Below are 13,899 nucleotides of genomic sequence, written 5' to 3'. Positions count from 1 at the left end.
AACTAAGATAAGAGAGTGGAACTCACTGACAAGGTCACTAGCCTAGGAATCAGAAGATCTGGGCTTGGATCTGAGTTTGGTCACTCATTGCCTTTTTGACCTTCATTAAGTCATCCCCCCCATGGGCCTCAGTTTCCCCAACTGTAAAATGGTATCATTGAAATGGATGATTCTGTAAATCTCTTCTAGCTATGTTGTTGTTTAGTTGTTTCAGTCATGTTTGACTCTTTGTGACCTCATTTGGAGTTTTCTTGGCAAAGATACTGGAGTGGTTTGCCATTTCCTCCTCCAGCTCCTTTTACAGATGAGGAAATTGAAGCAAACAAGGTTAAATGACTTGTCCAAGGTCACACAGCTAGTATGTGTCTGAGGCAGGATTTGAACATAGGTCATCCTGACTCCAGACCCGGCACTCTATCCAATGATAGTACCACTCTATGGTTACCATAGTTATCTATTTAGTTACCATTCTGTAATTTCACAATGTTACCCTTCACTACCATATCCTGTGATTTTTACAAGTCTCTTAATTGACATTTTTGTTTCTGTCCCTACCTTCTCCCTCCAATCTATCCTTTGTAATGAATGCCTGAAGAGTCTTCTTTATGCAAAGATCTGGTCATGTCACCCCACTGCTAAAAGTTTTATTAATGATTCCCCTTTTGCCAACCTAATTTCAGACTTCTTGGCCTGGCATTCAAGGCTTTCCACAATCATGGAGTACTCAGATCTTGTCATTCTTATCACTTATATTACTTGCATCCTACAGATTATTTTTCCAAATTATCTTTTTCTTGGGTTTGCCAATGGAGCCCTCTGTCTTTCTCAAATTGTTTTTTTAAAAATATATTTCAGTTCAGCATGGTGCTATGTAGGGGAAAGAGGATTCGATTTGAAGTTCAGAGAGATCTGGGTTTGAATTCCAGTTGTTACTTACTAAATTTATGACCAGAGACAAAGCAGTTTACTTCTCTGAACCTCAGTGTCTTTATCTGTAAAACGAGGATAATAATAGGATCACAGATTTAGAGCTTGAAGGGACATTGGAGGGGAGTGAGTTCAATACCTTCATTTAAAGGTAAGGAAACTTTGCCAAGGTCACCTAAACTAGTAAATGTCAGAGGCAAATACCTCCCAGGGCTGCTGTGAGGATTAAATGAGATAATATATGCCACTTAAGTGCCATAGAAATGTCAGCTGCCATTGCCAATAAATTAATCTGAGCTAAAATCAATTTTATTTGGAGAATTTGTGACACCCTTTGGAGTGCCATCAAACAGAGGTTGGGAAGCGATGGGCTCGATCAATCCATCTTACAGCAGGAAGGCTTCTTTTTTATTTTCATTTTTTAAAAAATTAATGATATCTTTTATTTTCAAATCACGTTCATTTCCAAGTAAAACTCTTGGCATTCTCCTCCCTAGAGAGTCATTCCTTATAAGAAATTTTTTTAAAAGGCAGTTCAGCAAAACTAATTAATGAATCAATTAAGTCTGAAATTACATGCCATTTTCTATACCCGTAGACTCCCACCCCTGCAAAGAAGGGAGAAAGGAGCATTTCCCATTTTCCCCTTCTTTGGGGCTAAACCATGTGGTTATCATTATATAGCATTAAATTATACAAAGGCTTCATTATAGTTCTAGGGACCAGTCATGCATTCTCTCAAAGTATTATTACATGAGGGCTAAGGAAAAGAGATATTCTTTATCTATTACCTAGGTATAATATTATTTTACATAGGATTGTAATGAGAAAAGTGTTATTTTTTAAATCCTTACCTTCCATCTTAGAATCAATACTAGGTATGGGTTCTGAGGCAGAAGAGTGGTAACGGCTAGGCAATGGGGTTAAGTGACTTGCCCAGGGTCATCTAGCTAGGAAATGTCTGAGGTCAAATTTGAACCCAGGACCACCCATCTCTGGGCCTGGCTCTCCATCCACTGAGCCACCCAGCTGCCCCAAGAAAAGTGCTTTGTTAATTATAAGAACTAAAGGATCTTTGATCTGAAGCTGGAAGGAGCCTCAGAATCTTCATTTTATAGATAAGGAAAGCCCCTGGAGATAAAGTGAATTGCCCAAGGTCATTTAAATTAAAGGTGGGATTTGACTGGAGGCCCTCTGACTCTAAAGCCAATCCCTTGAGTATTTTTTTTAAAAAATACAGGTTTATGGGGGCAGCTGGGTAGCTCAGTGGAGTGAGAGTCAGGCCTAGAGACAGGAGGTCCTAGGTTCAAACCCGGCCTCAGCCACTTCCCGGCTGTGTGACCCTGGGCAAGTCACTTGACCCCCATTGCCCACCCTTACCAATCTTCCACCTATGAGACAATACACCAAAGTACAAGGGTTAAAAAAAATACAGGTTTATTGAGTTTTAAAAAACACTTCTCCTTCCAATGCACTTGAAAGCATGATAGGGTCATAGACCTAAAGCTGAAAGGGACCTCATGGGCCATTGAGGGCAACCTACTTATTTTATGGATGAGAAAATTGAAGGGGCAGTTAGGTAGTTGATATCTTGAGTATTTCTTCTAGAAGAACACCTCCTCCAAATTAAGTCTCCCTTTTTTTAATTTTTAAATTTAATTAATTAATTAAGAATATTTTTCCATGTTATTTTCCTCCCCTCCTCTCTCCCCCCTTCCATAGCCAACCAGCAATTCCACTGGGTTTTACATATGTCATTGATCAAGACTTATTTCCATATTATTAATATTTGCACCAAGGTGATCATTTAAAGTCTACATCCCCAATCATATCCCCAATGAACCATGTGATCAAGCAGTTGCTTTTCTTCTGTGTTTCTACTCCCACAGTTCTTTCTCTGGATGTGGCTAGTGTTCTTTCTTATAAGTTTAACTCTCCCTTGATGATGGTGGTGTGGAGGGTAATTAGGCTCCTCAATCATGCAATCACCCAACACAAAACTGGTATAAGAGTGGTTGTTTGTTATTGTTGTTACCATTGACTTAATTAGCTAATGGGGGGGGGGAGGAATGACAATCCCCAGTGCCCCAGAGCTACCCTTGTGGGGAGCCAAAGTCTTTGGTCATGACAAGGAATTATAAAATGAATTCTCATTTTTATCAATTATCTGGCCTTCCCTCTCCCTCTCTGAATAGCCTGAGCCCCTCTTTAGATGTCTCTGGGCTTACTCTTCTGGGGGTGAGGAGTATCTCCAACTGAGACTACCATTTCATGAGGGGCCTCAACTATGCTCACTTCATTCCTGGCTCAACTCACTCTCCTTTGTCTTGTTTTGTTTTTTTAAACCCTTACCTTCTGTCTTAGAATCAAGACTACATATTAGTTCCTAGGCAGAAGAGTGCCAAGGACTATGAAATTGGGGTCCAGTGACTTTCCCAGGGTCACACAGCTAGGAAATATATGAAGTCATATTTGAACCCAGGACCTCCTATCTCTGGTCCTGGCTCTCAATCCACTGACTTTTCCAGGGTCACACATCCACTGAGCCATCTACCTGCCCCAATTTATTCTCCTCTGGTTGAGAAGAAAACAGAAAAGCAGAGAAGGAGGTGACTTGGAGGTGTCTCCCAGCTCTGAATCCTGTGATCTGACCCAAATGAGACCCACAATCTGCATTTTCCCACATTAATGCCCCTGGTTATTAGCAGAGGCCAGAGTTACCAGTCCAGAAGTATTGGTTAATTTCTTAGTGGGGAGAGAGTGTGCAAAAAGAAAAATGAGATAGATACCAGCCATGAGATACTTATGTTATTCAAGGTATTAAACACAACAGGAAACACTAGATTCACACAAAAAAATAAAAGGTGAATGGCAGGGAGGCTAGGTGGCTCAGCAGATGGAGGACCAGCCCTGGAGATGAGAGGTCCTGGGTTCAAATCTGCCCTTAGACACTTCCTAGCTATGTGATCTGGCAAGTCCATCTTAGATATTACACTGGGTATTAGTACCAAGGCAGAAGAGTGGTAAGGGCTGGGCAACAGGGGTTTAGTGACCTGCCCAGGGTCCCACAGAGGAAAGAGAGAGCTCCTGAACTGAGAGCTTGAAGGCATCTAGAGATGCCCAAAGGGAGAGGGGAAGAACAAGAACATCCTGGGCATTGTTTCTGTTCAGTCATTTCAGTTATGTCTGACTTTTCATGACCCTATTTGGGCTTTTCTTGGCAAAGATAGTAGAGTGGTTTGCCATTTCCTTCTCCAGTTTATTTTACAGATGCAGAAACTGAGGCAAACAGGGTGAAGTGACATGCCCAGGGTCACACAGCTAGTAAACATCTAAGGACAGATTTGAACTTGGGTAGATGTGTTTTTCACAACTCCTGGTCTGGCATTCTGTCTACTGGGTCACTGAAGTGCCCATCCTATGCATACTGGACAGCTTTATAAAGGCACCAAGGTAGGCATGGAAGGCCATGTATAGGGAAGATCACATAGTTCCATTTGGCTGTGGCATAAAGTACAGGAGGGAGACGTAACTGCTTTGCAACTTATAGGCATCAAGTCTTGTCTAGGGGCGCAAAGAGGTGATGTCCCAAATCACACAGCCATTCTGTGTCAGTGGTAAGACTTGAATCCAGGCTGCCTTGATGACACACTTACAGCATCTCTCTGTTCACTATGTCTCTACTTTGAATTAGTACAGCAATAATCAACTTAAAATTATGTCATGGTAGAGTTGACAGGAACCTCAGCCTGTCTAGTCCAACCCTTCCCCCTTTTACAGATGAAGAGACTGAGGCTTAGAGAGAAAGTGACTTTTATATCCATGGTCCCATGGTAGTAGATATCAGAGGTGGGATCTGAAGCCAGGTCTTCATGACCTTAGTCTAGTACTCTTTCTGCCCCAATATCTGCCCCAACATCATCTAATCCAACCCAACGCCCTTTTACAGATGAAGAAACTAAGCCACGGGTGAAGATGGTAAAATAATTAATTCTGGGGTCACATAGCCTATTACTTCTAGAGTTGAGATTAGAACACAGGCATATCAACTTCCAGCCTGGGGCTCATCAGGACTGAGCTATATTCTATCCTAATGAATGAGACATTAATAACAAAACAAAATAAAATCACAATATGAGAAATTTAAACAGTATAATAAAATCTTGAAGTATTTAGGTTTTCCTGGATGGACATGGGCTACGGCTCTTTCCGTTGTTAGAGCTCATCTTCTTTTCACCTAATTCAACTCTTCTTTCTCACTATTTCTGACAAAGATAGCACAGTTCTTCCGATTTCCCATGTTTTAAACCTTTGACTCTTCTCTTCCCTCACTCCTCATAGTCAATCAATTACCGACCAAGTTCTGTCACTCTCAACTTCCCATTTCTTTTCTCTGTCCCTTTCTCCCTCTTCCCTCTGACACTGCATCCTCGTTACTGTCCTTCTGGAGTCCTTCAAGAGTCTCCTCACATATCCTTATGTTTCCACTCTCTGTCTCCTCCAGTCCATCCTTCACCACCAAGCCAATCTCCTGTAAGCCCAGCTCTAGCCATGCATGGCATTCCTCTGCTCAGAAATCTCCAGCGATTCCCCATGAGACCTGCACTTCCCTAGGTTTCATTCCAAGGCAACTCAACAAGTATTTGCTAACTACCTTCGATTTACAAGACATTGTTCTGGGTGCTGGGCATACAAAGGGAGACGCTATTTTGGGGGAATACAAGTTTCCTTGTAAAATGAAGGAAGGGGTTGGATGCGATGAGCTTTCCAGTCCTTTCCAGCTCAAAATACTGCCAGTAGATAAACTCCTTTGATGGGTATTCAAGGCACTCCATAATGGGACACCATTCTAGCCTTCCATCTTTATGTCCTATTCTCTTCTCCTCACACTTTTTTTTGAAATCCTCACCTTCTATCTTAGAATCAATCCTGGGTATTGGTTCTAAGACAGAAGAGTGGTAAGGGCTTGGCAATGGGGGTTAAGTGACTTGCCCAGGGTCACACAGATAGGAAGTGTCTGAGATCATATTTGCTTTTGTTTTTGTTTTTTATTTTTTAATTTAATTTTGAGTATTTTCCCATAGTTATATATTTCATGTTCTTTCCCTCTCCCCTAAGTCCCCTTAAACCTCCTTAGCCAATGCACAATTCCACTGGGTTTTACATGTATCATTGATCAAGACCCAATTCCATATTATTGATAGTTGGACTAGAGTTATTGTTTAGTGTCTACATCCCCAATAACATCCCCATCAGCCCATGTGTTCAAGCAGTTGTTTTCCTTCTGTGTTTCTTCTCCCACAGTTCTTCCTCTGAATGTGGCTAGTTTTCTTTCTGAGGTCATATTTGAACCCAGGACCTCCCATCTCTAGGCCTGACTTCTCAATCCACTGAGCCACCCAGCTGCCCCCACCTTCTCACACCTCGATGCTCCAGCCAAAACTGGATTCTCTCTGTCTTTCAAACATAACCTACACAGTACGTGGCAAATAAGAGATGATTAATAAATGCTTATTAGTTGACTAACTGATTGATCATCCTAGCCCTCCTACTCACTGGCTGGGTTAACCTGAGAATGGTCAGATCCTAGTTTGTTTGTTTTTTTATATTTTATTTTTTAGAAAAATTTTCCATGGTTACATGATCCATGTTTTTACTTTCCCCTTCACCCCCCTCAACCTCACCCCCCATAGCTGATGCGCATTTCCACTTGTTTTTAACATGTGTCATTGATCAAGACTTATTTCCATATTATTCATAGTCAGATCCTAGTCTTAATATTAGCTTGGATCCAAAGATCACTGTTCCTTCTTCTTGGAATAATCATTCTTCATCAAGAGCCAAGAAGACCTAGGTTCAAATTTGGCTTCAGCTATTTACTAGATGTTCACATAAGTCACTTCACCTTTGTGTGCCTCAGTTTCCTTATTTGTAAAAGAGGGATGATAATATTAACCACCTTCCATTCTATCAATGTTTATGGAAGGAAGGAATTGGATGAATCTCTTTTGAGGATAAGAAAGGTATATCTTTGGTGAAATACAAATGTGTGTGTGTGTAAACACAGATACATATACATGTATATATACTGTCTCTGCTCCAGAATATCAGATAGCCATATACATACAATATATATATATGTGTGTAATATATATGTATATATATACACACATATACATATATACTTTGTGTGTAAACTATTTGATATACTTGAGCAAAGAGACACAGTGGACACATCATTGTGAATATGAGATAAGAGATTTGTAAAGCTCTTAGCACAGTGCCTAGCACATAGTAGGCACTTAATAAATATTTCTTTCCTTCTGTCTTTCCCTTGCTCACTGGCTGAATAGCTCTAGTCACTCTTTCAAGTCCAATCCAAATGATACAGATTCCCCCAAAGCCTTGAGTCTTCTCTCTCCCACATCCCTAATGATCTTTCCTCTTTATACCTCACCTGGTATCTGTTTTGGACCTCCTTAATGCAATATAGGACAATTATCAGCATTTATCTTAAGCAGCAAACTCCAGGAAAGTTTTTCTTACATATCACTTTGCCTAGCAGAGGGCTCTCTGCAAAAAGTAAACACCTAATTAGTCAGTTTAGGAAGCACCTATTCTGGAGTACGCCTGATGCAAAAACAAAAGCAGAAACATCTAATCTTTAGAAGCTTCCATCCCACCAGCTGAAGGAAGGAATCCGGGAACTTCCTTGGAGAACAAGAAAGGCAGAACTTTGATGAAACACAAGCGTTTGTATATATTCATTGTTTGATATTTGGGAACAAGGCGATGCGCTGGACAGCTCCTCATCACAACATCTAATGTGTACATTTTGGCAGAATGTGGCAGGATTGATAATGTCTAAATGAAAGCATCAAAATGCTAGAGATGGCCAAGGAAATTCTGAGCCTCTGAGAAAACAGTCCTCCATGAGGAGACTTCCCTAAATGTCTCTGCGTTTTCATGGCATTGCCAAGTCGTCAGTAGAAGGTATGTTTGCTCCATCAGGCTGAAGAATTGATAAGTTGGGAACACACACAAACTCTGGATCTTGCAGTGGGTCAGAAGACACCCAGGCTCAAATGAATTCTATTCCTTTGGCATGATTGATTCATCTCTTGATCTTCCAAGAATGGGAGAAAAAAAATTCAAATTGTTTGTACAATTGAATTCACAGGTTACTAGTAGAATATCTCTGGTTTTATGGTCTTACTGTGGGTCACAGAACATGATGGTTTCTGCCGATGCAAAGTTGACAATCATCCAAAGATGATGGAGAGAAGCATGGTGGGTGTAAGCAGCCTGTTTGTGGCATATCATGAGCAAGGATTTGTGTGGGAAGGAGGAGCTTGGAAAAGGATTTTTATCTGAGAAATGTATAGTTAAAAAAAGACCTGTTCCAGTCATGTAGTGAAAGCAAGAAAGAGATGGACCAATCATGAATAAATAAGAATGAGGGATACCTGATGGTTGGCCCAAGGGCTTCATTTCTATAAATAATGTTTTTTTTAAACCTTTATCTTCTGTCTTAGAACCAATCTTGGAATCAATACTGTATATTGGTTCCAAGGCAGAAGAGTGGTAAGGAGTAGGCAACGGAGGTTAAGTGACTTGCCCAGGGTCACACAAGTAGGAAGTGTCTGAGGCCAGACTTGAACCCAGGACCTCCCATCTCTGGACCTGACTCTAAATCCACTAAGCCACCTAGCTGCTCCCACTATCTATGTAATGTTAAAAGAGGAAGGCATTGGGTTCAAATATGACCTCAAAAACTTCCTAGATGTGTGACCTGGGGCATTTCACATAACTCCTTACAATTCTTCTGTGCTAGAACCAATACTAGTATTAATTCTAAGACAAAGGATAAAGGTTTTAAAAAAGAGGTAGGCACCCAGAATGTTGTCAGACATTTTATAGGTTTGTGGGAGGACATGTAGAAGAATCATAGAGGATAGGTCATCATAAAAAATGCATTTTGCACTCTTACAATCTAACTGACTAAGGTGTTTAAATCCCATAGGCCTCAGTTTCCTCAAAGAAAAAAAGCATTAGACTTAATGCATTGTTGGTAGAGCTGCAAATTGGCCCAGCCTTTCTGGAAAGCAATTTGACACTATGCCCCCACAGTCACTAAATCATGCATTCCTCTTGATTCATTGATACTACTACTGGGCTGATACTCAAAGAGATTAAAGAAAGAAGAAAAGGATTCAAATATATTCAAAATACTTAATAGCAGCTCTTTTTATAGTGGCAAAGGACTGGAAACTAGTGGAAAATGACTGACAAATGATGGTATATGAATGAAAAGGAGTATTATTTTGCTGTAAGTGATGATGAAGGGGAATGTTTTAGAGAAACCTGAGAAGACATATATAAACTGATGCAGAGTGAAGTGAACTAGACCAGGAAAGTAATTTCTATAATAAAAAGAACATCGTAAAAGCCAACAACTTTGAAAGATTTAAGAACTCTGATCAATTGTGCATCAGCTAAGGAAGACTAGGGGGGTTTGGGGGAAAGGGAAAGAACATGAAATATGTAACTATGGGAAAATATTCAAAATAAACATAAAAAATTAAAAAAAGAACTCTAATCAATGCAAGAGTCAACCATGATTCCAGAGGGACCAATGACAATTCATGCTACCTATTTCCTGATAGAGAGATGATGGACTTTAGATACAGAATGAAAGATATTTTTTGGACATGGCCAATGTGGGAATTTTCTTGATTATACATGTTTGTGGCAAGAGTTTATTTTTCTTCCACTTAGTTCCCATTAGGAGTAGTGGGAGGAAGATAAAATGCTTCTTAATTGAAAAAATTTTTTAATTTAAAAAAGGATTGAAATAAATGGCCCCAGACTCCATTTAGCTCTAAATTAATGATCTATAATCCTATAAATACCCACATCATTAATCTCACCGAACCACTGGAGCTTCTAAGTATGTGTAACTCTTAGGCAGCTCAATCAACAATTTCTCATTCATTACCTAATCTTCTGTTTGAAGAGAAAGAGGCTGGACTGGATTTTGGAAAATTCAGGGCTTTCAAAGATACCAAACTTCTCAATCCCACAATTCCCATCTTTTAAAAACCAACATTCTCCCATGTTACTGCAAATCATGGGATACTACAATCACTGAAGAATCATAATTGTAGATGACCCCCATAAGGTCATGGAGAGATGAATGATGGGTCCAAGCATGGTGACATACTGCCAATGATGATCTGAAGAGAAGAATTAGTAGAAAGCTCTTATCAAGGGCACAATTGGCAGGAAGGGTGTGGTGCCTTCTTCCTCTGAGATCAAGGAAGAAAAGGAAGATGGTTGTTGTGTTCCTGCACTGGTGGTGAGAAAATAGTAAAAGAATCCAAGGAAGGCCTCCAGGACACTGGATGGAATATATATGGAGGAGTCCTACAAAAGGTCTGGATGAAAATTACAATAGGATGAAAAGATGTGGAGGGTTTATGCTCTATGCCAGTGGAGAGATATCTGACTCTGAGGAGATCCCAAATCTCTAATCAGTGGGACAAGAAATAATGAGCAGAGTTTACAAACCAATATTCTCAGCAGTGGCTTGTAGCTCTGGTTTCAGACAGGTATTTTTTATGGACCTTGACTTTGCAAAAAGGGAACGGTCCAAGCAAGTAAATGAAGCATGAATATTTTTCTTCCCCTTGGGAAGCCTGTGAAAATAAACTGAGCTCCAAGGCCTTTGGAAGGCTATCCTAGTCCTTGTATCTACTCATTTTCTCTCTTAGAAAATGGAATACAGTTTCTTTTCAGCACCCAAGCCACCAGAGGAACTTACGTCATAGCCGCTGTTACGGATTCCTCGTCGGGGTCTCTCGCGTGTCACTAAGAGGTCCATCTCAGTTTCCCCTGGACTGGGGCTGTTTAAAGACTGCCGGCTTCGGTACACAGAGTTCTTCATCTGTTGCCTGTGGAAAATTCAATAACTGTCATTATGTAACTTATTCCCGGACAGATGGAGTTCTCTATTGATCTAAATTAATAGGCAACCAATGAAAACGTTGAATTTGCCTCACAAAACTCCTCTGAAGATGCTAATACTGCTTTTCCCACAAAGCCCATATGTCTGGGAAACAAACATCATCAATCCTGGGTTTTGTGAGGCAAATTTGGGACTGGGGAGAAGAGTGGAAAGGCTACTTGGTACAACGAATGATGATTGGAATCCAGGAACTGGAATTCCAATCCTGGTTTTGAGGCTTATGACCTGGGGGACCTTTTTGCTCATCAAAAAGGAGGGATGTGGCTTTAGAAGTCCCTTCAAGTTTGAAATCTATGATCTTATGCTAAGAAGCTCATGTTTTATCTTTCAGAGTTGTAAGAGGGGCAATCGCTTTTAAATGGAAATTGCTATTTCCTTATAGAGATTGGACATCTATCCATCATGAAGATCTCTTCCCTTCCCTGGGGCTCACGATTCTCACCTCTATCATGATAGAGTTAGACCAGGTGATCTCTAAGATCCATCCGAATCCCAGAGTAGTAATGAGGAATCTGTGCTCACGCTGCAAATTTAGCTGAGAGATAGGACAGTGGGGCAGGTATTGTCTGCCTGCCCTAAGCGTAGCTGTGCTGGCACATGGAGGGGTCCATCTCTCACCAAGTCTCACCTAATCCTTTATGGCAAAGATGATCTCTCAAAGCCCCTGTGGGAAGCAGGGGATGCAGCGATTGGGGAAGAGTAACAGGACTCTAGAGGGTCAGAAGAGAGTGGTCACCTTGCATCCTATAGGCTATCTGTCTGTCTGCTGAAGGATGGCCAGGAGACAAGGGCGACAAGCTGGAGAAGAGCTTCAGGGAAGAAGCATGTCCTCTGCCTTCCCCGATATTAGTGTCCTGGAGTAAAGAACTAGTCGCCTTTCCTAGTAATGGCTCTGACACCCCCATTCCCTGCTGCCCCAAAACTACAACCACTGACTATCCATGTCTAACATAATATGGCTCATGGAGCAAGGGCATGGGTGAATTCCTTGCTTTTATGGGATGGCTCCTTTTCAAGAAACACAAATGCTTTTGATGACTCAGTATATATCTCCTGATTTCATTAACCTTTTGTTCTTCAGACTCAAGGACTGTGAGAAGCAGCCTTTTAGCCAAGGGCAGAGGCACCTTCTCTTTCTCACTCCCTTGCCCACATCCCAGAGAGCTGATGTTCTGGAGAGCAGGTACTATGACTCCAGTGGCTCTTAGGGGCTCTTTCACACAATCTCCTGTTACCTAACTAGAAGGTAACCAGGCACACAAGCACAGGTTAAACCATGCCATGTCCCTTCTCAAGAAGCTTTAGTGATTCTCAATTGACACGAGGGGTCTAGCATCATGAAGACTTGAGTTTGAATCTGGCTGTGCGATCCTAGGCAAATCACTTTATTTATTTATTTTAAAAAAAAAAAACACCTCACCTTCCATCTTGGAGTCAATACCGTGTATTGGCTTCTAGGTGGGAGAGTGGTAAGGGCTAGGCAATGGGGGTTAAGTGACTTGCCAAGGGTCACAAAGCTGAGAAGTGTCTGAGGTCAGATTTGAACCTAGGACCTCCTGTCTCTAGGCCTGGCTCTCAATCTACTGAGCTACCCAGCTGCCCCCTGGGCAAATCACTTTAAGCTATGCTTGCCTCAGTTTCCTCATCTGTCAAATGAGCTGAAGAAGGAAATGGCAAACCAATCCAGTATCTCTGCCAAGAAAACTCCCAATGAGGTCATGACAAGTGGGGACAGTACTGAAATAACTGAATGACAACAAAAATACAAAGGCCCCCCTGTCTGGCATTTAAAGCCCTTTGTACTCTAATTCCAGGCTATTTTTTGAGACTAATCATACATCGCAACTCTCATACTTTGCTGTCCAATGAAATTACCAACCTGCTGTTTCCTCTATTGCATTTCCCCATTAGATGACATCATATAGGCTCTTCCCTGTACCCAGAATGCATTTTTCCATTTCCCTAGCTTTCCACCTATCACAGCTTAGGGATCACCTCCTACATGAAGCCTTTCCTGCTTTCCCCTTATCCCAGTTGGCAATGTTCTTTTTTCTTGAAATTACAGAAACCCAGAATTTGAGAACCGAGAGGGCCTTCAGTGGCCTCCAGTACAACCCATACTTAAAAGGAATCCCCATTATAACATACCTAAAAAGTGGTCATCCAGGGCCAGCTTGATGACTTCCAAGAAGCACAAACCCACACCTCTTGAGGCAGCCCACACTAGTATGTTACTCACTCTGTAGCTACACATACACCTGTGTTCAGGTATAAACTGCACCCAAATTTTTCTGTACTTAAAGACTTTCTTTATGGGAAGCAAGGGACCAAACACGATTTCATCTCGTTTGGGAAATAGGGGATTTTCTGAGCAACTCACACACTATCAAAAGCCCCAAAGTATTCACATCCTTGACCTAATTACAAGTCATTTTTGGAAAGGCAGACTTTCCAATTGTCCTGAGATTGCCAATTAGCCCATTTAGAGAAGATTCACTAACAAGAAGGGAGGTACTGGGATTAGCAATTGACATTTAAGTAGGTTATTTTATGACTAGGAGGAATATAAGCCCAGGATTTTCAAATAACCACCCAGAAGTATGAGATGAGACCCAGCTTTCCTATTGTCCCTTGTGACAATTGAGCAAGGAACAATCTTTCTGGGTCTCAGATGTCTTCCAGCTCTAAATCTATAATCCCTCCTTTCCTTCCCTCTTTTCTTCCTTCCTCCCTCTCTCCCTCCATTCCTTCCTTCCTTCCTTCCCTCCATTCTTCCATCCTTCCCTTCATTCTTCCTTCCTTCCTCCCTGCCTCCCTCCCTCTTTCTTTCTTTCTTTCTTTCTTTCTTTCTTTCTTTCTTTCTTTCTTTCTTTCTTTCTTTCTTTCTTTCTTTCTTTCTTTCTTTCTTTCTTTTCTTTCTTTCTTTCTTTCTTTCTTTCTTTCTT

General features: G+C 41.1%; 1 protein-coding gene across 1 annotated transcript in view; it reads right to left on the bottom strand.

Moving 5' to 3' along the window:
• Positions 1–13,899, bottom strand: part of KIAA1549L (KIAA1549 like) — a 190,311-nt gene that overhangs the window by 53,407 nt on the left and 123,005 nt on the right. Inside the window, exon 13 of the mRNA XM_044681845.1 lies at positions 10,751–10,880. Coding sequence (XP_044537780.1) covers positions 10,751–10,880 — 130 coding nt within the window. The remainder of the gene's footprint in view (positions 1–10,750; positions 10,881–13,899) is intronic.

The sequence above is a fragment of the Gracilinanus agilis genome, chromosome 6, assembly GCF_016433145.1.
Source record: "Gracilinanus agilis isolate LMUSP501 chromosome 6, AgileGrace, whole genome shotgun sequence".
NCBI classification, from domain to species: Eukaryota; Metazoa; Chordata; class Mammalia; order Didelphimorphia; family Didelphidae; genus Gracilinanus; species Gracilinanus agilis.
Note: the sequence above shows the minus strand (reverse complement) of the source record. Positions and strands in the feature narration are given on the sequence as shown.